Source organism: Hyla sarda, chromosome 3, assembly GCF_029499605.1.
Source record: "Hyla sarda isolate aHylSar1 chromosome 3, aHylSar1.hap1, whole genome shotgun sequence".
Lineage (NCBI taxonomy): Eukaryota > Metazoa > Chordata > Amphibia > Anura > Hylidae > Hyla > Hyla sarda.
This window is the reverse complement of record NC_079191.1, coordinates 431,709,578-431,731,380: the sequence shown is the minus strand read 5'-3', so window position 1 is coordinate 431,731,380 and position 21,803 is coordinate 431,709,578. Positions and strand designations below refer to the sequence as shown.

The 21,803-nt window shown below is 41.0% G+C and overlaps 3 protein-coding genes across 3 annotated transcripts in view; 2 read left to right on the top strand and 1 right to left on the bottom strand.

Annotated features, from left to right (window-relative positions):
- Window positions 1-9,913, top strand: part of LOC130363125 (homeobox protein Mix.2-like) — a 57,299-nt gene extending 47,386 nt beyond the window's left edge. The window contains exon 5 of the transcript XR_008891731.1: window positions 9,898-9,913. The gene's annotated coding sequence lies outside the window, so the exon portion shown is untranslated. The remainder of the gene's footprint in view (window positions 1-9,897) is intronic.
- A 29-nt stretch (window positions 9,914-9,942) lies between these two features.
- LOC130363126 (homeobox protein Mix.2-like) lies at window positions 9,943-14,318 on the top strand. The gene is made up of 3 exons (XM_056568503.1): window positions 9,943-10,158; window positions 12,499-12,734; window positions 13,505-14,318. Exons 1-3 carry the CDS (start codon window positions 9,948-9,950, stop codon window positions 14,132-14,134), a joined length of 1,077 nt encoding a protein of 358 aa, XP_056424478.1. The 5' UTR covers window positions 9,943-9,947; the 3' UTR covers window positions 14,135-14,318.
- A 4,542-nt stretch (window positions 14,319-18,860) lies between these two features.
- On the bottom strand, window positions 18,861-21,124 carry LOC130360880 (homeobox protein Mix.2-like). Its single transcript, XM_056563423.1, has 3 exons — window positions 20,575-21,124; window positions 20,221-20,462; window positions 18,861-19,659 (listed from the first exon to the last, which is right to left on the bottom strand). The coding sequence occupies exons 1-3, from the start codon at window positions 20,705-20,707 to the stop codon at window positions 18,955-18,957; spliced, it is 1,080 nt and encodes a 359-aa protein (XP_056419398.1). The 5' UTR covers window positions 20,708-21,124; the 3' UTR covers window positions 18,861-18,954.
- Between the last annotated feature and the right edge of the window lie 679 nt (window positions 21,125-21,803).

The following is a 21,803-nucleotide window of genomic DNA, read 5'->3' as shown; positions in this document are numbered from 1 at the left end:
GGCTGCCATGACAGAATTCACACCCTTCCCTTGCTCCACCCTAGCCCTGAGAGACGGGCTGGCACCTGTGTGTGCCCCCCCTGTGCCCTGCAATGTGGAGGTGTCGGACCCCTGCTGTGGACACTGGTCTTAGTTATGTCACCTGTGATCCTTGAAGGATTTACATCTCATTGTATCCAGGGAAAATGTGAACAGAATGTAATTAACTCATTTTATATAGCGCCAAATATATCGCCATATGGGGCATGACATTAACAGGTAACACATTCACAACAATCAAAAGGTGGAACTATGATAATAAGGGCAATATAATCATAATATATTCATATAATAGTATAAGAATTTACAAGATACATAAAACACAATGTTATACATTATAATGAATAAATTATAGAGAAATAAAAAAAGACATAAGAACTTATAATACAACAGGATACAATGTATAAGGTGTTACATTATACACCCTATAATAATTGACAGGATAAAACGTATAAGATCTAACAAGATCCACTGTATAAGATCTTACAGGATCCAATTATAAATAATTTATGGGATCCAATGTATATGATCTTACAGGATCCAATTAAAAAGAATTTATGGGATCCAATGTATATGATCTTACAGGATCCAATGTATAATAATTTATAGGATACAATGTATAAGATCTTACGGGATCCAATGAATAAGATCTCACAGGATCCAATATATAATAATGTATAGAATACAATGTATAAGATCTTACAGGATCCAAAATATAATAATGTATAGAATACAATGTATATGATCTTACAGGATCCAATGTATAATAATTTATAGGATACAATGTATAAGATCTTACGGGATCCAATGAATAAGATCTTACAGGATCCAATATATAATAATGTATAGGATACAATGTATAAGATCTTACAGGATCCAATATATAATAATGTATAGGATACAATGTATAAGATCTTACAGGATCCAATATATAATAATGTATAAGATCTTACAGGATCCAATGTATAAGAATTTATAGGATACAATGTATAAGATCTTACAGGATCCAATTAAAAAGAATTTATGGGATCCAATGTATATGATCTTACAGGATCCAATGTATAATAATTTATAGGATACAATGTATAAGATCTTACGGGATCCAATGAATAAGATCTCACAGGATCCAATATATAATAATGTATAGGATACAATGTATAAGATCTTACAGGATCCAACATATAATAATGTATAGAATACAATGTATAAGATCTTACAGGATCCAACATATAATAATGTATAGAATACAATGTATAAGATCTTACAGGATCCAAAATATAATAATGTATAGAATACAATGTATATGATCTTACAGGATCCAATGTATAATAATTTATAGGATACAATGTATAAGATCTTACGGGATCCAATGAATAAGATCTTACAGGATCCAATATATAATAATGTATAGAATACAATGTATAAGATCTTACAGGATCCAATATATAATAATGTATAGAATACAATGTATATGATCTTACAGGATCCAATGTATAATAATTTATAGGATACAATGTATAAGATCTTACGGGATCCAATGAATAAGATCTTACAGGATCCAATATATAATAATGTATAGGATACAATGTATAAGATCTTACAGGATCCAATGTATACGATCTTACAGGATCCAATATATAATAATGTATAGGATACAATGTATGAAATCTTACAGGATCCAATGTATAATAATTTATAGGATCCAATGTATAAGATCTTACAGGAGTCAATGAATAAGATCTTACAGGATCCAATATATAATAATGTATAGGATACAATGTATAAGATCTTACAGGATCCAATATATAATAATGTATAAGATCTTACAGGATCCAATGTATAAGAATTTATAGGATACAATGTATAAGATCTTACAGAATCCAATGAATAAGATCTTACAGGATCCAATATATAATAATGTAAAGGATACAATGTATAAGATCTTACAGGATCCAATATATAATAATGTATAGGATACAATGTATAAGATCTTACAGGATCCAATGTATAATAATTTATAGGATCCAATGTATAAGATCTTACAGGATCCAATGTATAAGAATTTATAGGATCCAATGTATAAGAATTTATGGGATACAATATAAAAGAACATAAAGGATACAATGTATACAACGACGTTCTCAAGAGGCAAATAGTGGCAATGGTAGGTATAAATTCTCGGGGTATAAAATTAACTGGGCAAAATTGGGGTAATTGCCATTAGATGGGGAAATTATCTCACCATAAGAAAATATAGCAATACTGAATTCAAAAGATTCCCTGGGATATTTGGGTATTAAAATATCAAAAAATGTGGAGGAGTATAATAAATTAAAATGTTTACCAATACTTGATAAAATTGGGGCAAAGGTTCCCATTTGGATTAAGCTTCCACTGAGTATGGCTGACTGTATAGCCCTTATCAAAACTGTTTTCTTATTCCATGGGATTGCCTTAATCGCAAATATAATTTGGGTAAAGAGTGCAGGTACGTATATATACAGATTCAAAATGCATTTAAAAAGGAAAAAAAAAACACCAGGTGGGAAATTGTTGAACAGGAGGCCCTTGAATTTTTGTTAAATGTCCAATCTGGTATAAAAAAAAAAAAAGGTGTGGGGGAAAATATATAATATATTAATGGACAATTTTGTAAAAAATAAAATTAAAAAAAGTTGAAATGGGAAAAGGAAATTGGGGTAATCAAAACGGAAGAATGGTGGGAAATTTTTTAAAATATCGATAACTCATCCATAAATCTGAATCACAAAATTTCACAAATTAAAGTGATTCTCAGACTGTGCTACACCCCAGAGGCCCTGTTTAGAATGGGTAAAAGAAAGGATTCAAACTGCCCTAGGTGTCAAGTGGGAGGTGCAGATCTTTATCATATGATCTTGGGTTGTAAAGAAATACAAAAAGGATGGGAAAAAGCATATAGTAAAATTGAAACGCTTTTCGCTATCATACTGCAGTATAATTTTGTCACGGACATTTTTGGTCTTGGTATAGAAGAAAAAAATTATTTAAAAAGGGTTATCCAGGAAAAAACTTTTATATATATGAAACAGATTTGTAAATTATGTAACAAACAGGTAAAAGAAAAAAGGCAAAAAGGGAATTGGCACTGAAAATGTCACCATTATAAATGCAATATTAATAGTATGCGGACAAGGAGTGGAGAGGAAGCATGTATATCCCAATTCGGATCCCAGGAGGGGCTTCACGGAAACAGACAATACTGTAATCATATAGATACCAAGAAATTCGAAGATGGAGCACTCACCCAGTACGTGTCCCTTAGGGTAGGCTGATCCTCAAACGGGGTGTTCGGCAGGGAGGCGGTAGATCGAATGGGGGGGGGGGAGCTCAGACGCCAGCCACGGTCCGTATCGCGCCAATGGGCGCTTCGTCAGACGAATCGCCCATTGGCGCGATACCGACTGTGGCTGGCATTTGAGCCCCCCACCCCCACCCTTGTTCCATCTACCTCCTCCCTGCCAAACACCCAGTTTGAGGATCAGCCTACCCTAAGGCTAAGTTTATACTTGTTTTTTTTGTGCTGCGTTTTTTGGGTTGAAATAAAACACCTGAAAAAACGCCATTGCAATTTCCTGCGTCTGGTGTTTTTTCATTTGCTTGGAAATTGCACTTTGGCAGTTTTTTTTGGTACCAAAAATGTGTTGGGTACCAAAAAAAAAAGAAAAAAAAGGGAAAAAAAGGATGCAGCAGTGATGGAAATTTTTTTATTAAAAGAAATGTATATATTTTACAACATTTTTATTATTTTTTAATAAAGTGTGTTTGTTTCACTTTTTCTCTATTTTTTACATTTTTTAGGTAGTACTACTACTCCCAGCATGGAACACACTATTCCATGATGGGAGTAGTAGTACCTGTACTATAGACATATCACCCAGGGTGTCAGTCCTGACACCGGATGCGATCGACCATAATATAGCAGAGATGCGGCTCTATACAGCGCTCACATCTCTGCTCTGTACTCTGAGTGATGTTCTATTCACATCACTCATTCATATTTTCCGCCCAGAGTTGTGATTGGCCGGATGGTTGCAGCCAATCACAGCTCTGGGGAAATATGAATGAGTGAGTGGCCGAGTATAGTCCAGAGATGTGAGCGATGTATACAGCCGCTCTGCATCTCTGCTATAGACAGGACGATCACAGCGGATGTCAGTAGTAATACCCACTGTGATCTTTCCTTAACTGCAAGTACTACTACTCCCAACATTGAGCACACTCTGCTCCATTCTGGGAGCTGTAGTACCTGCATTAATAGACAGATTGCAGCGAGTGTAACTTCTGACACCTGCTGCGATCTGTCTATTAATGCAGGTACTACCGCTCCCAGCATGAAGCAGACTGTGCTCCATGTTGGGAGTAGTAGTACCTGCAGTTAAGGAAAGATCACAGTGGATGTCACTACTGACACCCGCTGTGATCCTCCTGTATAATGTATAGATGCGGCCGGCGCTCTTCTATGGTCCCCTGCACGGCCGTATATATACACATATTCCTATTTCCAACAGAGAGCTGTGATTGGCTGGAACCATCTGGCCAATCACAGCTCTCCGGGAAATATGAATATGTGTATATATACGTCAGTGCAGGGACCATAGAAGAGAGGCCGCTGCATCTATACATTATACAGGAGGATCACAATGGATGATCTGTCAATTAGTACAGGTACTACTACTCCCATCATAAAACAGTGTGGTCCATGCTGGGAGTAGTAGTACTACCTAAAAAAAAAGAAAATTTTTTATTATTGTCAGCTACATTTTTAGGTCCCCACCCGCCCACATAAATTGATCCCTGTTTAAAAAGTAATAAAAATGTTGTTAGAAAAAAGATACATTTCGTTAGATACAATTTTCTACCACTACTGTATCTTTTTTTTTTTTTAATGATACCCTCCAAAAAAGAATAAAAACCGCCTGCAAAAACGCCAAAGTTAAAACCCACATATTTTTCTTGGCGTTTTCTCACTCCCATAGACTTCTATGGGAGAAAAACGCCACGATTTTGACAAAAAAATAATAATAAAAAAAATCGCCAGTGGCTCAACATGCTTCAATTACCAACAATCTGAAAAATGCCAAAAAAGAGTGAAAAAACGCCAAAAGGATTAAAAAAATGCCAAAGTGAAAAACGCTAAGGGGAATAAGAATTTTGCAATTTCTCATTGAACATCTGGCCACAAGCAGGGTATTGGGCAATCCACCCCACCAGGGAGGGTGGGAGTTGTTGGGGGGAGAAAAAATGATTGAAGCTGATTGTCCATTTTTATTATGAATTGTAATGTAACTGTAAAAATATTAAAGGGAAAATAAAAAACTAAAAAAATAAGAACCTACAGAATACAATGTATAAGATCTTACAGGATACAATGTATAAGATCTTACAGGATACAATGTATAAGATCTTACAGGATACAATGTATAAGATCTTACAGGATACAATGTATAAGATCTTACAGGATACAATGTATAAGATCTTACAGGATACAATGTATAAGATCTTACAGGATACAATGTATAAGATCTTACAGAATACAATGTATAAGATCTTACAGGATACAATGTATAAGATCTTACAGGATACAATGTATAAGATCTCACAGGATACAATGTATAAGATCTTACAGGATGAAATGTATATAAATGTACAGGATCCAGTGTATGTGATTTTACAGGATACAATGATGTATAAAATCTTACAGAATCCAATTTTTTTGTTTGCAGCCCAGATGCATCTTTGCCCTTATAGACCTCAATGCAAGTTACATGCAACTGCGACACGCTTGTGACTTCTATGCAATTTGGCAATTTTTTTTTATAGCAAAACTACATCTTAACTGACAGCAACGTCCATACGAATCATGCAAATATTTTGTTTGTGCAACTCAGACCTGATTGGCTGTCACCGTGTAGCCATAGCCTGATTGACTGGAGCGCTGTCCCATTGACAGATTCCCCTGTCGGTTCACGCGGCGGAAATTCCGATGGAATATTCCTCTCGGAAATTCCGCTGGAGCACCAGCAGCATTGACTTGTATGGGAAAACTACATGCATGCTGGGAATTGTAGTTTTACAACAGCTGGAGACACACTGTTTGAAAAACGTTGCTCTATTTCTATTCATTGCGATCACGTCACCGATAATCTCCTTTTGGATCTTAGTTTATCGGTTTTCTGGCCTTAGATGTGAGAAATGACGGTTCCTTTTAGAGATGAGCAAATTTACAGTAAATTCGATTTGTCACGAACTTCTCGGCTCGGCAGTTGATGACTTATCCTGCGTAAATTAGTTCAGCTTTCAGGTGCTCCGGTGGGCTGGAAAAGGTGGATACATTCCTAGGAGACTCTTTCCTAGGACTGTATCCACCTTTTCCAGCCCACCGGAGCACCTGAAGGCTGAACTAATTTATGCAGGAAAAATCGTCAACTGCCGAGCCGAGAAGTTCGTGACGAATTGAATTTACTGTAAATTCGCTCATCTCTAGTTCCTTTCCTTCCATAGAATGACAGCAAGCAGAGGTGTTGAAAGTTGTGCAGAACTGAAACGCTATTTATCATTGGCGCATATTATGAAACCGGCTGCTAAGCGTTTGCTTTTCCCAGTTGTTGCACAAAATTTGTGTTGCGCACATTAAGTTTACGCAAGTGACAAGAAGCCCCTGGATAGTGTGAAAAAAGGTGAAAGGCTCCCACAGATTCCTACGGCAGCCGTCACTGTGCAAAAAATAAAAATCCTCAAGTGATAAATGCAGCGACTCTGCTAACCACGCTCCCTGTAAGCGCACAACTAGAAAAATGACAACGTCGGTGCTGACAACATCGAGCTAGTGCGAAATTAGATGATCATTTTGGCGCAAATTATAAAATGTCATTTTATGAAGAAAATAAGCCTTGTGCACTATTTATAACAGCTTTAAAAAAATAAATAAATAAATAAAATTATATATATATGTGAATCATGGTTTACACAATGACATTTTATTCAATGATGGAATAAAGCCCAGGCATTAAAGGGGTACTCCGGTGGAAAACAATTTTTTTTAACATCAACTGGTGCCAGAAAGTTCAACCAATTTGTAAATAACTTCTATTAAAAAACATAATCCTTCCAGTACTTATCAGCTACTGTATGCTCCACAAGAAGTTGTGTAGTTCTTTCCAGTCTGACCACAGTGCTCTCTGCTGACACCTCTGTCCACGTCAGGAACTGTCCAGAGCAGGATATGTTTGCTATCGGGATTTGCTCCTACTCTGGACAGTTCTTGACATGGACAGAGGTGGCAGCAGAGAGCACTGTGGTCAGACTGGAAAGAATTACACAACTTCCTGTGGAGCATACAGCAGCTGAGAAGTACTGAAAGGATTAAGATTTTTATATAGAAGTAATTTACAAATCTGTTTAACTTTCTGGCACCAGTTAATCTGAAGGAAAAAAATTAAGGTTTTCCACCGGAGTACCCCTTTAAAGGTACGCCTACACATAGCTAATCCGTTGTGGGTTGCCCATAGTGGAAAATCAGCAGCAAATTTTGATACCATTGACTTTGATGGGTCTGTGGAAAATTCGCAACAGTGGCAGATTTGTAAATTTTCCGCAAACCTATTGAAGTCAATGGTATCAATATCCACAGCATGTTTGTCTGCTCATAGAGACAAACAGACAATGCAGGCACAGCAGGAGGCACACTATAGGGTCGGTCATCGGCGGATAGAGGCAGAGACAGGTTTTCGATTATCCCCCAGCTCTTTGTGAATTCGGCTTTATATGGATGCAGAAAAGTGCACTCATATTAGGCTTTGTTCACAGTTTTCATTTAGTAAATTATGAGGAAAAAATAAAAAAAATTCTGTATAAGGGTCACATGTAACGGATGTGCAGCGCAGCGCACCACTCTTGTAGGATATTTATTTTTAATCATAAGGCCACATTCCCCCATTGGGAGCTATTTTTTCACCTATGTTTTTTTTTTTTTTTTTTTTACTATTGAGTTCTCCTGCGTAACACATTGCCTGTGTAAAGTACTTACCAGCTGCTGTATGCTTCAGAGGAAGTTGTGTAGTTCTTTCCAGTCTGACCACAGTGCTCTCTGCTGACACCTCTGTCCGTGTCAGGAACTGTCCAGAGCAGGAGAGGATTGCTATGGGGATTTTCTCCTACTCTGGACAGTTCCTGACACGGACAGAGGAGGCAGCAGTGAGCACTGTGGTAAGAAAGAAAAAGAACTACACAACTTCCTGTGGAGCAGCTGACTGGAAGGGTTAAGATTTTTTAATAGTTTTTAATAATCTTTTCTGTCTAAGTGCTCTCTGATGACACCTGTCCCGGGAACTGTCCAGAGTAGAAGCAAATCCCCATAGCAAACCTCTTCTACTCTGTGCAGTTCCCGAGACAAGCAGAGATGTCAGCAGGGAGCACGGTTGCCAGACAGAAAAGAACAACTCCACTTCAGCAGCTGATAATTATTGGAAAGATTAAGATTCTTTAATAGAAGTAATTTACAAATCTGTATAACTTTCTGGAACCAGTTGATATGAAGAAAATTGTTTTCCACCAGAGTAGCTCTTTAAGAATGACTGGGATCTTTCTTTTGGTGGCAGAACTCCAGTGGTGTAAACTCCGTAGCGTGCTCTGTACAGCGGAATCCCTTTCACACCGATACGATTCTGCTGCACCGGAATTTCAAGCTTAATTTCTGAACAGAATTATGCTGGGAAATTCCTCAGTCTGAACCCTGTCTTTGTGTCAAGCCCTTTTTGGGCCATTTAGCTTTATAGCTTAAAAAACAGGCAAAATAAACCGTGCCATATATTTTACTGCGTCTGTTTATTAGATGTATTTAGTGTTAGGCTCGGTTCACACTACGGAATTCCGCTTTGAAATTACAGGTAGAAATTCCGCTTACTAAAATGCATAGTGTAGTGAATGGGTTTCCGTTCACAAATTAACACTTCGGAATTTGTGAAGCGGAATTTGTGAACGGAAAATTTCTGCCTGACGAATGCCGTTGCTCTTTCTTCAGGCGGAAATACTTGCGGAACACATTGCAGTCTATTGGAGACTGCAGTGTCCGCAGGGTCCTAGTGCCGACTGATTCAGTCACCGCTGGCTGCACTCGCAATCTCCAGGCGGAAATTTTCTGCCCGGAGATTCCACAGTGTGAACCGAGCCTTAGAGTTTATTCACACGGCAGAATTTCCACTTGCGGAATTCCACCTCAAATTAAAGCCAATAGACTTCTATGGGATTCCGCACTCCCATTCACACTTCTGAATTTCCGCTTGGGCTGTAATTTCAGGCAGAATTCTGCAAGCGGAAATTCAGAAGTGTGAATAGACCCTAAGGCTAGGTTCACACTGCGGAATCTCCAGGCGGAAACTTTCTGGATTCCGAGTGTGGCCGGCGCCATCTGAATCAGTCGGCGCTAGGACCGTGCGGACACTGCAGTCTCCAATAGACTGCAATTTGTTCCGCGAGTATTTCTGCCTAAAGAATGAGCAACCCCATTCTTCAGGCAGAAATTTCCAAGCGGATTTTCCGTTCACAAATTCCGCTTCATAAAGGAAACCCATTTACTATACAGTACATTTTAGCGAGCGGAATTTCTGACTGCAATTTCGAAGCGGAATTGCAGGCGGAAATTCCGTAGTGTGAACCGAGCCTTACTGATTGGTTGCTATGGGCAACTGCTCCATTTTTCCTCTGCACGGGTTTTGATAAATCTCCCCCATTGACTGCCTGAGCCGAGAGTCTTGAAGCGGATCCGTGCAAAAAAAGTTTGTACCCCCTCCCCCCCCAGCCCTAAAATGTTTATTGCAGGGTGTATTCCGGCCCCTGCAGGAAGCCATGAACGAGTGATCTTACCTGAGATGAATAACGTGCCCGTCCTCCTCACACCTCTCCTCTTCACAGCTCATTACTTACAGGCCTGCGCCTTATCTTCATATAAAAGGCCTCAAGGTGGAGGCGATGACAGGAACTGCAGATCAGACATGGCTGGATGTGAGCAGGGCCCAGGTGTGTACTGTCCTCCATACACCGGGCCCCCGGAGATGGTGCAGCCGCCGCCGCTGCTCACGGGTAAGGGGGCTACCTAGCTAAATCAAAATGGCGGCTGGGCATGTAGAGCACTGTGTTGATATGGATGGAAAGGGAGGGGAGGTAAACTTGGAATTTGTGATGCAAAATGTTCATATGAAAGTTATGGGGGGGGGATTTATCAAAACCTGTCCAGAGGTAAAGTTGCTGAGTTGCCCATAGCAACCAATCAGATCACTACTTTCATTTTTGAAAAGGCCTCTGCAAAATGAAAGTAGTAGTCTGGTTGCTATGGGCAACACAGCAATGTTTCCTCTGGACAGGTTTTGATAAATCTCCCCCCATGGATTTTCAAGCCACTTTATGCAACCTGCATATGACTAGACTGGTGATTTTCAACGAGTGTGTCTCCAGCTGTTGCAAAACGACAACTTTCAGCATGCCCGGACAGTCAAAGGTTGTTGAGTTCATGGTTTGTGTAGGAAAGATGATGCATACAGGCCTGAAGCAAAATGGATGCTCTGGTTGTGTGAATAGGGGCCTATAGCTATGTTATGCACCAGAAACTCTTGATCCATACCCTAAGGCAGTGCTTTCCTTCCCAACCAGGTTGCCTCCAGCTGTGGCAAAGCTACAACTCCCAGCATGCCCAGACAGCCTTCGGCTGTCTGGGCATGCTGGGAGTTGTAGCTTTGCCACAGCTGGAGGCAACCTGGTTGGGAAATGCTTCCCTGAGGGTATGTTCCCACAGAGAACTTCTGCTACATTGGGCGCATGGCGGAATTTCCATGGCATCCTGATTTTGGTGTCTGCAGAAATGCATAGGTGTGGTGGTAGTGCTGCCGAATCAAGCAAATCTGTCTGAATGTCTGCCCGTATCTTCCGTGGATGGATGTTCTGGACATTTTCTGCTGTGAGAACACTGCCTAAGGCTGCATTCACACCATGTTTTTGCGATACAGTTCCCGTATCAGGTTTTTGAGGAAAAAACGGATTCCTCAAAACCGGACTAAACTGTATCAAAACGTGTGTACAAATTTTAACCCGTATACGGTTAAAAACCGTATACGGTTTGAAAAATGACATCCGGTTGCATCCGTTTTTAAAGGAAAAAAACGCATACGTTTTTAACTTTTCACTCCATTTTGAATAAAGCTTTACTTGCTTGTTTGAAATTCCAAGAAAAAAAAACTGTGCAAAGTCAAAAACCATATGATGAAAACTGGATGGAACCGTACACACATACTGTTCTGTATGGTTCCCATTGACTCCCATGTTAAAAAAAAAAAAAAAAAAAACATAAAGAATAAAATATAAAACGTATACGGTTTAATACAGTTTTTCAACCGGACCTAAAACCGTGGTAGACTACAGTTTTGGGTACAGAAAAAAACCTGACAAAACCGTACAGGATGCAAAACGGACACAACCTGATGCATCGTTTGGCATATGATGATCAATGGAGAGTCAATGCATACGTTTTCCAATACGGTTCCGTACGGTTTTCACATTGAGAATGTATACAGGAACTGTATTGCAAAAACGTGGTGTGAATGCACCCTAAGGCTAGGTTTACTCTTTGGCCTTTTTTTTTATTTATTTTTTGTGTGTGCCCCCCCCCCAACATCAATGCAAAACTCGCATTGCATATTTTTTCTATTTTTCGCATTCCATAGCTTTCTCTAGGAGGGAAACGCTAAGATTTCAGTGAAAAAATAAAAACATTTTTGGGGATTTAAAAAAAAAAGAGGAAAAAAAAAACAAAAACAAAAAAAACACATACAAAAAAAATCTGAAAGTCCAAAACTCCTAGTAGGTATTGCATTTCATAAATCCTTATTGACTTGCACTTAACATCTGGCTTTTTATTTTCTCAAAAAAGTGGTTTGTTGGTGGGTTTTTGTTCTTTAAAGGGGGTACTCCGCCTCTAGACATCTTATCCCCAATCCAAAGGATATGGGATAAGATGTCTGACTGCGGGGGGTCCCACCGCTGTGGCCCCCCGCAATCTCGGCTGTGGCACCCCAGAATTCCAGTGCACGGAGTGAACTTCGCTCAGTGCCGGATGGCTGGCGATGCGTAGGCTCGTGACGTCACAGCCATGCCCTCTCAATGCAAGTCTATGGGAGGGGGCATGACGGCAAGAGCCTCCGGCACTACACCCCACACTCTATACGAATGCCTGGTGCAGCAGGGAGATCGTGGGTGTCCCCAGCGGCGGCGGGACTCCTGCGATCATACATCTTATTCTTTGGATAGGGGATAAGATGCCTAGAGGCCCTGTGTAAAAGGAGCTTCATGACCCTTACAATGTCTTGCGATAAACAAAGAATGTCACATTTACCATCACCTATAATATAAATTTTTTATTTTTTTTTGTAGACAAGATGAAGTCTCACTATACAGATGACCGCGGTGCCACACATTGGCAGGAACGGAATATGGAGGAATATCAGAAAGAGTGGGAGTGTGGGTCCTCGCAGCGCAGAAAGAGAATGATCTTCACCAAACCACAGCTAGATATTCTAGAGCTCTTCTTCCAAACCAACCAGTATCCGAATATTAACCATCGGGAGGAGTTGGCAACATGTCTACATATCCCAGAGTCAAGGATCCAGGTATGTCTTTCGGTCCTACCCCCCCCCCCCCCCCCCCCCCCCCCAAGTTCGGTTTATTGAGGGACTTTGCTAGTTCTTGGTCACCATGAATCTTGGGTTGTTATAGAAAATGCTGCTAAAAAAACCATCAGATAAACTGATGTACTGTGCAGACCCCTCTTACCCTATCCACTCCTGGCTTGCTGGGTCCTCCTTTTACGTGTGTGATGGCTCATGTAGGTGAAGACAACCCAGGAGTGTTAAAGGGGTACTCCGCACCTAGACATCTTATCCCCTATCCATAGGATAGGGGATAAGATGTCTGATCGCTGGGGACCCCTGCAATCTTGGCTGCGGCACCCCAGACATCCGCTGCATAGAGCAAACTTCGCTCTGTGCCGGATGACTGGCGATGTGGAGCGGAGGCTCGTGACGTCAATGCAACACCCCCTCCCATAGACTTGCATTGATGGGACATGGCTCTGACGTCATGAGCGGAGCACAGCCTTGACGTCACGAGCCTCCAGCACTGCACCCGACGCGCTAAATGAACACCGGGTGCAGCACGGACATCGCAGGGGTCCCCAGCGGCGGGACCCCTGTGATCAGACATCTTATCCCCTATAAGATGTCTAGGGGCAGAGTACCCCTTAAAGTGGTATTGGGTATATTGTGTTTGATCCACGGGTCTGTAGCAGATGGTAGTTCCACCCCGCGGATGATGCTCAATCCACCCCCGCTTATCTACACACATGGCTGTACCCTTGCATGACCGACTGTCTCTCTTATAGGTCTGGTTTCAAAACCGAAGAGCGAAGAGAAGGCGTGAGAGTGGGAATCCAAAGAAAAAACCAGTGTTGATAGAATATTTTCCCACTGACCAAGCTGGAAACAAAGCCACTCAACGTCGCCAGAATATCGTGAGTCAACAAAAAATGGTGGCAACTGCAAAATGGGTGAAGGCGGCAAAGCACTCAAAACCAAACTTCTTTCCTCAGCCAGCTTGTATGGGATACCATCCATATTCTTATCAGTCACCCCAGGCACAAGTATCTAGTGTGGTCTACTGCCACAGGAACATGGCATCAGTGATGGGTGGTGAGGTCACAGACTTGAACACTGGGTCCTCCCATAAACCCTATTTCTTAGATTATCTGTTCCCACCAAACAAGACCATAAAGTCTGAGATGAGTAGTGGGGCCATAGAGTCCCCAATCACTACAAGCCCAAACTCTGATAGATTGCAGCTCTTCACTACACCCATTCTATTCCAGGTGCCCAACACCCCCAATGATGTCTTTAATCTTGGTTCTGCAGCCTCGGATTCAGGCCTTAGTGACCCCTCCTTAGACTCTGACTGGGAAGACTATTTTCTTTTGGGAGATCAGCGACCCTGCTACAATCTGAGCTTGGAGATCTAGTTCTGGTTCCTTATGCAAAACAGGAAACTTACTTATAAAAAAAAAATAAAAAAAGTTGTTTTTTATGCAATTTTTAAATCTATAAACTGATAATATATAGTAAAGAAATAGTTTTAATGTAGCTGGATTTTATTTGGTTAATATATTGATAAATATTTATATAATTTTACTGAAAGAAGTTTTGCCTGTACGCTTCAGATCATGTGAATAAAGATGGAGGTACACGGCATCTACAGGTCGTGAGACTGTTAAATTTGTGTGAAATGGGAGATTGTAGATGCCTGGACTGGAGAGATGGGTTTGGTGTCTGGATCTGCAACCCTTGTTGGTCAATAGGAAGCTGGCCATGGACAGTCGGGTGTTGTGTCGAGTAGGGCCGTGCTCCCACTTACTTGTCTGCTCCTATAGAAAATGCATTACAGGGGTACACTGCCTCTAGCCATCTTATCCCCTATCCAAAGGATAAGGGGATAAGATGTCGGATCGTGGGGCTCCCGCCGTTGGGGACCCTTGCTGCACCCGGCCTTCATTCAGAGTGTCGGGTGCAGCGCCAGAGGCTCGTGATGTCATCATGGCCACCCCTCAATGCAAGTCTAAGGGAGGATGAATGGCTGTGACATCACGAGCCTCCGCATTGCCAGTCAACCGGCACAGAGCAAAGTTCGCTCCGTTTACCGTATGTCTGGGGTGTCACAGCCGAGATTGCGGGGGTCCCCAGCGTTCAGACATCTTATCCCCTAACCTCCTGGATAGGTGATAAGATGTCTAGGGGTGGAGTACCCCTTTAAGTGTGTGCTTGCACACCATTCCATACAGTGAAGAGGATTTAGGCCCCATTATGGAGATTGCAGGGGAACCCAGTTGTTAGACCCCCTATGATCAGACACTTATACATTGGATGGGTTATAAGTTTTGGAAATACACCCTTTGAGCCATGAGCCCTATTTTTGGGCTGTAAATGGCAAACGTAGCCTCAGACTGTTCTTTGGATTTTTAGTAATTTTTTTATTTTTTTTTTGCCAAAAATAACTTGGATAAAGATTAAAGGGGACCATAGTTAGCCATATTACACAGGGTAACTTTTGGACAAATAGTTCAATATCATCACCCTGTGTAATGGGGCCGACTGACAAGTAAACATTTTGTTCATTGGCTCTTCGTGTGGTTTTGACAAGAGAGGGAAAAAAATTCATGACTGTCGTGTAATAGGGGATGTGCGGCTGACTGCAGGAAGGAGTCAATGAAGGATCCAGAGATGGTTTGGAGCACGACTGATGGAGTCAGTCACAGTAACAAAGTGCTGATCTAAGAGGCCCCTCAGATGGCGGTCAGCTGATTCCCCCCACTTGGCTGCAGGAATGTTTTCAATGGACAGAAGAGAATAAGCTGCTACAAAACCACTTTTGGCACCGAATGTTAAAATCCAACATGTGCCATTGAAGACTCCCACACCTCACTCATTGCAACGGCACCTCAGCCCATGTATGGACATCAGTGCACTGGGCCAGACTTCCCAAAAAGGATTTGGCCTACATCAGTGTGTGTGGTTTTTGTGTTTCTTTGCCCAATTTGAACACTAGGCTATACTGTAGCGTCACAACTACAGGGTGGGCCATTTATATGGATACACCTTAATAAAATGGGAATGGTTGGTGATATGAACTTCCTGTTTGTGGCACATTAGTATATGTGAGGGGGAAACTTTTCAAGATGGGTGGTGACCATGGCGGCCATTTTGAAGTCGGACATTTTGAATTCAACTTTAGTTTTTTCAATAGGAAGATGGTCATGTGACACATCAAACTTATTGGGAATTTTACAAGAAAAACAATGATGTGATTGGTTTTAATGTAACTTTATTTTTTCATGAGTTATTTACAAGTTTCTGACCACTTATAAAATGTGTTCAATGTGCTGCCCATTGTGTTGGCGCAACCCTCTTCTCTATATACTACTATATACACCGCAGGAGAAATGCTAGCACAGGCTTCCAGTATCCGTATATACTACTATATACACAGCAGGAGAAATGCTAGCACAGGCTTCCAGTATCCGTATACACTGCTATATACTACTATATACACCGCAGGAGAAATGCTAGCACAGGCTTCCAGTATCCGTATATACTACTATATATACCGCAGGAGAAATGCTAGCACAGGCTTCCAGTATCTGTAGTTTCAGGTGCTGCACATCTCTTATCTTCACAGCATAGACCATTGCCTTCAGATGACCCCAAAGATAAAAGTCTAAGGGGGTCAGATCGGGAGACCTTGGGGGCCATTCAACTGGCCCACGACGACCAATCCACTTTCCAGGAAACTGTTCATCTAGGAATGCTCGGACCTGACACCCATAATGTGGTGGTCACCATCTTGCTGGAAAAACTCATGGAACATTCCAGTTTCAGTGCCTAAAGAGGGAAACACATCATCATGGAGCAATTTCGCATATCCAGTAGCCTTAAGGTTTCCATTGATGAAGAATGGCCCCACTATCTTTGTACCCCATATACCACACCATACCATCAATGTTTGTGTTCCCACAGTCTTGGAGGGATCTATCCAATGTTGGTTAGTGTCAGACCAATAGCGGTGGTTTTGTTTGTTAACTGCACCATTCACATAAATGTTTCCTCATCACTGAACAAAATCTTCTGCGTAAACTGAGGGTCCTGTTCCAATTTTGTTTTGCCCATTCTGCAGCACCTGAAACTACGGATACTGGAAGCCTGTGCTAGCATTTCTCCTGCGGTGTATATAGCAGTGTATACGGATACTGGAAGCCTGTGCTAGCATTTCTCCTGCGGTGTATATAGTAGGATGTAGCAGTGCATACGGATACTGGAAGCCTGTGCTAGCATTTCTCCTGCGGTGTATACAGTAGTATATAGCAGTGTATACAGATACTGGAAGCCTGTGCTAGCATTTCTCCTGCGGTGTATATAGTAGAATATAGCAGTGCATACGGATACTGGAAGCCTGTGCTAGCATTTCTCCTGCGGTGTATATAGTAGGATATAACAGTGTATACGGATACTGAAAGCCTGTGCTAGCATTTCTCCTGCGGTGTATATAGTAGTATATAGCAGTGTATACGGATACTGGAAGCCTGTGCTGGCATTTCTCCTGTGGTGTATATAGTAGTATATAGCAGTATATAGAGAAGAGGGTTGCATTGACAATCCAACACAATGGGCAGCACATTAAACACATTTTATAAGTGGTCAGAAACTTGTAAATAAATCATGAAAGAATAAAGTTACGTAAAAACCAAGCACATCATTGTTTTTCTTATGAAATTCCCAATAACTTTGATGTGTCACATGACCCTCTTCCTATTGAAAAAACAAAAGTTGGATTCAAAATGGCCGACTTCAAAATGGCTGCCATGGTCACCATTCATCTTGAAAAGTTTCCCCCCTCACATATACTAATGTGCCACAAACTGGAAGTTAATATCACCAACCATTCCCATTTTATTAAGGTGTATCCATATAAATGGCCGACCCTGTATACTGTAATATGCCAATGCTCCTAAAGTTGTGGATGTTCCTGGTGGCTGAATAGTAGTACCAGGTGCTGCCATAACCGGGTGTATGGCACTGTACCTGGAGAACCAAAGAGTCCCAGTGCTCAACTGATCATGGAGGTTCTGGACCCCCCCACCCAGAGTCTAAAGTCAGTTTTGCAAAAATCATTTAAGATACAGGGATGTTAAAAACATGCAACATTTTTGCACAAAACGGCAAATATACACCAAAATTAAGACATAAGCCAATGAAAAATTCCCTCTGTCTCTTTTCCTAAAGATTTTTCAGTTATTTCTTTAAAAAAACTAAAACAAAAAAAACTCACATGATCAAGATGTTTTTGGATCCTGCATTAAAAGGGTTATTCTCAGGTTGTGGGGTATTATGATTTGGCTCCATTCATTTCAATGGAACGGAGATGCAATACCTCACACAACCTGAGGACAGGGGTGGGACTGTTTGTGGGATAAATCATCTGTTTTTCTAATCCTGGATAACCCCTTTTTAAGGGGTACTTTGGTGGAAAACATTATTATATCAATTGGTGCAAGAAAATTAAACAGATCTGTAAATTCCGTCTATTAAAAAATCTTAATCTTTCCAGTACTTATCAGATTCTGTATGCTCCAGAGGAAGTTGTGTAGTTCTTTCCAGTCTGACCACAGTGCTCTCTGCTGACACCTCTGTCCATGTCATAAACTGTCCAGAGCAGGAGAGGTTTGCTATGGGGATTTGCTCCTACTCTGGACAGTTCCTGACATGGACAGAGGTGTCAGCAGAGAGCACTGGGGTCAGACTGGAAAGAATTACACAACTTCCTCTGGAGTATACAGCAGCTGATAAGTACTGGAAGGATTGCGTTTTTAATAGAAGTCATTTGCAAATTTTATAACTCTCTGTATCCAGTTGATTTAAAAAACGTATTTTTCCATCGGAGTATCCCTTTAATAGTTTAGACTGGCCCTGTATTTGGTAAAGATACTTACGTTTTGTATGCACACATTAGGCTATGTTCACACATAATATTTTGGTCAATATTAATAGCAATATCACAAAACCACCCAATTTGTCAAAGAAATAAAAAATTAAATCAAGTGTAATTTTTGGATATTTTATCTTATTTTATTTTAACTGGAAAAGCATTTAAAAAATAAAATCTACAACATTTACATATTCCAAACTATTGCACGTAAGTCCATTCTACAGTTGAAGCCTAGTTTAAATATAAAGGGTTAATTTAGGAATAAAGTGCCGCGTGCCGTCCCTTATAATTCGGATGCGTTATTATCTACAGACTATTGAGAACAGAGGTGAGGTCCTCATCCCAGTCTGATCCATACTCTGTGGATCTATCGCTAACTCCAGAATCTGAAACAGGAGAACTTTGCTTGAATAAGTCGGTCTGCATGCCCGGCACGTGGAAAGGGATATCGGCCGGGAAAGCGTTGAGTCCGGTGTAGGAATCAGCCAGAGGCACCTGGGTAGGTTGGATATTCCCATTCATCTCACATGGAATGGCCTTGTTGGGTTGGAATGCACTGTAGTCCATGGTATAGTTGTTTTGCGTTGGCATTTCGATGTGCCCTCTTCCCAAGTCCATGCTTTGACTATTGAAACCCCTGACGGAAGCCATATTGTTGTAGAAGTGTTGGTTCCCCATTGAGATGTTGGATGCCATGTTCTGATGGTGAACTCTAGCCGAGGCCTGCTTCATGATCAGCCTTTGTCTAGACACCGGACACGAGTACTGTGCATATCCCAGGTAGTCCGCACTTTGGTTAAACAAATCCTGCTCTGTGTTCCCGATCGGTTGCATCTGATTCTGGGGAGAAGACATTGGCTGCTGGTGGACCATGGAAAGATGAGGAGCGGATGTTGAAGAATACAAGTACTTGTCTCCTAAGATGGTAGAAAAATGGCCTTCAGATGAATGGTGGGGGGTGGATTTGACTCCCTTTCTTCTGGCTTTGGCTCTTCTGTTCTGGAACCAGACCTGTAGATTAAAGAAATGATCATTAAGTACAAGATATTTAAAAACAACAATAAAAAGTCATTGTAGCAATGTATTTCAACTCAAGACCTGGTGGATGAAATTTACCAAAAGTTTGTGCAACCATATGGCCATTTGCTATGACCAGAAATGCTTTAAGGGGCATCTCAATGTAGAGTCAGAGGTGTTTAAAGGGGTACTCCGCCCCTAGACATCTTGTCGCCTATCCAAAGTATAGGGGATAAGATGTCTGATCGCGGGGGTTCCACCACTGGGGACCCCTGCGATCTCGGCTGCAGCACCCCAGACATCTAGTGCACGGAGCAAACTTTGCTCGATTCCAGATGACTGGCGAAACGAAAAGTTGCCCATATCATCTAATCAGATCGCTTCTTTAATTTTGCAGAGGCCTTGTTAAAAATGAAAGAAGTGATCTGATTGGTTGCTATGGGCAACTTTTTCTCTGGACAGGTTTTAATAAATCTCCCCCTAAGTGCATGAGAAGTATGGACCAGACCACTAGGGATGGTCTCCAGAACAAGGTCACATAAGACGAGCCCATACCTGGATCCTGGACTCCGGTAGGAACATTTGTTTGGCCAGCTGTTCTCGGTGATGGATATCAGGATACATGTTGGTCTTGAAGTATCTCTCAAGTGCATCCAACTGGGCTGGACTGTAGACGGTCCTCTTCCTTCGTTGACATACCGCTGCCGCCGCTGGCTGTGGGGGGCTGCTTGTGTTTTTGGGCGGTGCAGATTGAGCAGGTCTGTGATCACCAGATGAAACTGGGGAGACAACATTTCCTAAAAAAAAAGAATAAAAATATTCATTACAAATTGATAAAAGCAAAGTGACTAAACAAGAAGACATTAAAGGTTCCTTGAGAGAACGTTGAGATGTTCCAAAGCCACCTACCTTTTGCACTGGGCTGCTGATGAGTTGGTGCCATTGTCAATCCAACATGGGGGCTCTGCTGGCTGGAATATCCCATTTGATTAGGACTAGTTGAGAAATAGAACTGTCCGGGTTCTTGGCTGTACCCAGCCATGTTTGGGGCTGAGCTGTCTTGGCCACCAGGTAGTAGATGAGGATGAGTGTTGTGAGCTCCTCGGCTCTGTGGATACTGACTCCATCCCCATCACCTCTTATAGCAGGTATAGTGGGCGGTGCCGGTGATCAAAGTGCCCAAGTGTGAGAATGGCCCCAAGGCGTGAAAATAGGGCTGAAGGGCTGAATGTTAGGTAGACAGTATTGTGCAGCCCAAGCCTGGCCATCCCATCCTGCTGGGGGAACCACAAGACATGGAGGTCCCAATAAACATTTCAGCCCTACTGATCCCACAAGGAACATTTCCTGTCTCATCCACCAGGAAATCTCCTCATACTGCTCCAGATGGAAGACGTATTTCATTCTCCAGAAACATATTACTTTAATATACGATATAGAAAGAGATTGAAGAAAAATGGTGACATATATGAGAGATGGATGGATAGTAAGATCTGGATAGTTATCTATAATCTATCTATCATCTATCTCATATCTATCTATCTATCTATCTATCTCATATCTATCTATCTCATATATTTCTATCTATCTCATATCTATCTATCTATCTCATATCTATCTATCTATCTCATATATTTCTACCTATCTAATATCTATCTATCTCATATCTATCTATCTCATATCTATCTATCTATCTATCTATCTCATATCTATCTATCTATCTATCTATCTATCTCATATCTATCTATCTCATATATTTCTATCTATCTCATATCTATCTATCTATCTCATATCTATCTATCGCATATATTTCTATCTATCTCATATCTATCTATCTATCAGTCTGTCTATCTATCTCATATCTATCTATCTATCTCATATCTATCTATCTGTCTGTCTATCTATCTATCTCATATCTATCTATCTCTAGTTGAAATACATATATAGATATGAGATAGATAGATATGAGATATATAGATATGAGATAGATAGATATGATTTAGCTATCTATCTTATATCTATCTATTTATCTCATATCTATCTCATATATATATATCTGTCTATCTATTTACCTCATATCTTTCTATCTCTAGCTGAAATACATATATAGATATGATAGATAAGAGATAGATAGATAT

Coding starts and splice junctions, on each gene's coding strand:
- LOC130363126 (XM_056568503.1), top strand. CDS start 9,948: ATGAATAACGTGCCCGTCCTCCTCACACCTCTCCTCTTCACAGCTCAT. Junction 10,159..12,498: donor GCCGCCGCCGCTGCTCACGG/GTAAGGGGGCTA, acceptor TTTTTTTTGTAG/ACAAGATGAAGTCTCACTAT. Junction 12,735..13,504: donor TCCCAGAGTCAAGGATCCAG/GTATGTCTTTCG, acceptor TCTCTCTTATAG/GTCTGGTTTCAAAACCGAAG.
- LOC130360880 (XM_056563423.1), bottom strand. CDS start 20,707: ATGGCTGGGTACAGCCAAGAACCCGGACAGTTCTATTTCTCAACTAGT. Junction 20,463..20,574: donor TCAGCAGCCCAGTGCAAAAG/GTAGGTGGCTTT, acceptor CTTTTTTTTTAG/GAAATGTTGTCTCCCCAGTT. Junction 19,660..20,220: donor TACCGGAGTCCAGGATCCAG/GTATGGGCTCGT, acceptor TTTAATCTACAG/GTCTGGTTCCAGAACAGAAG.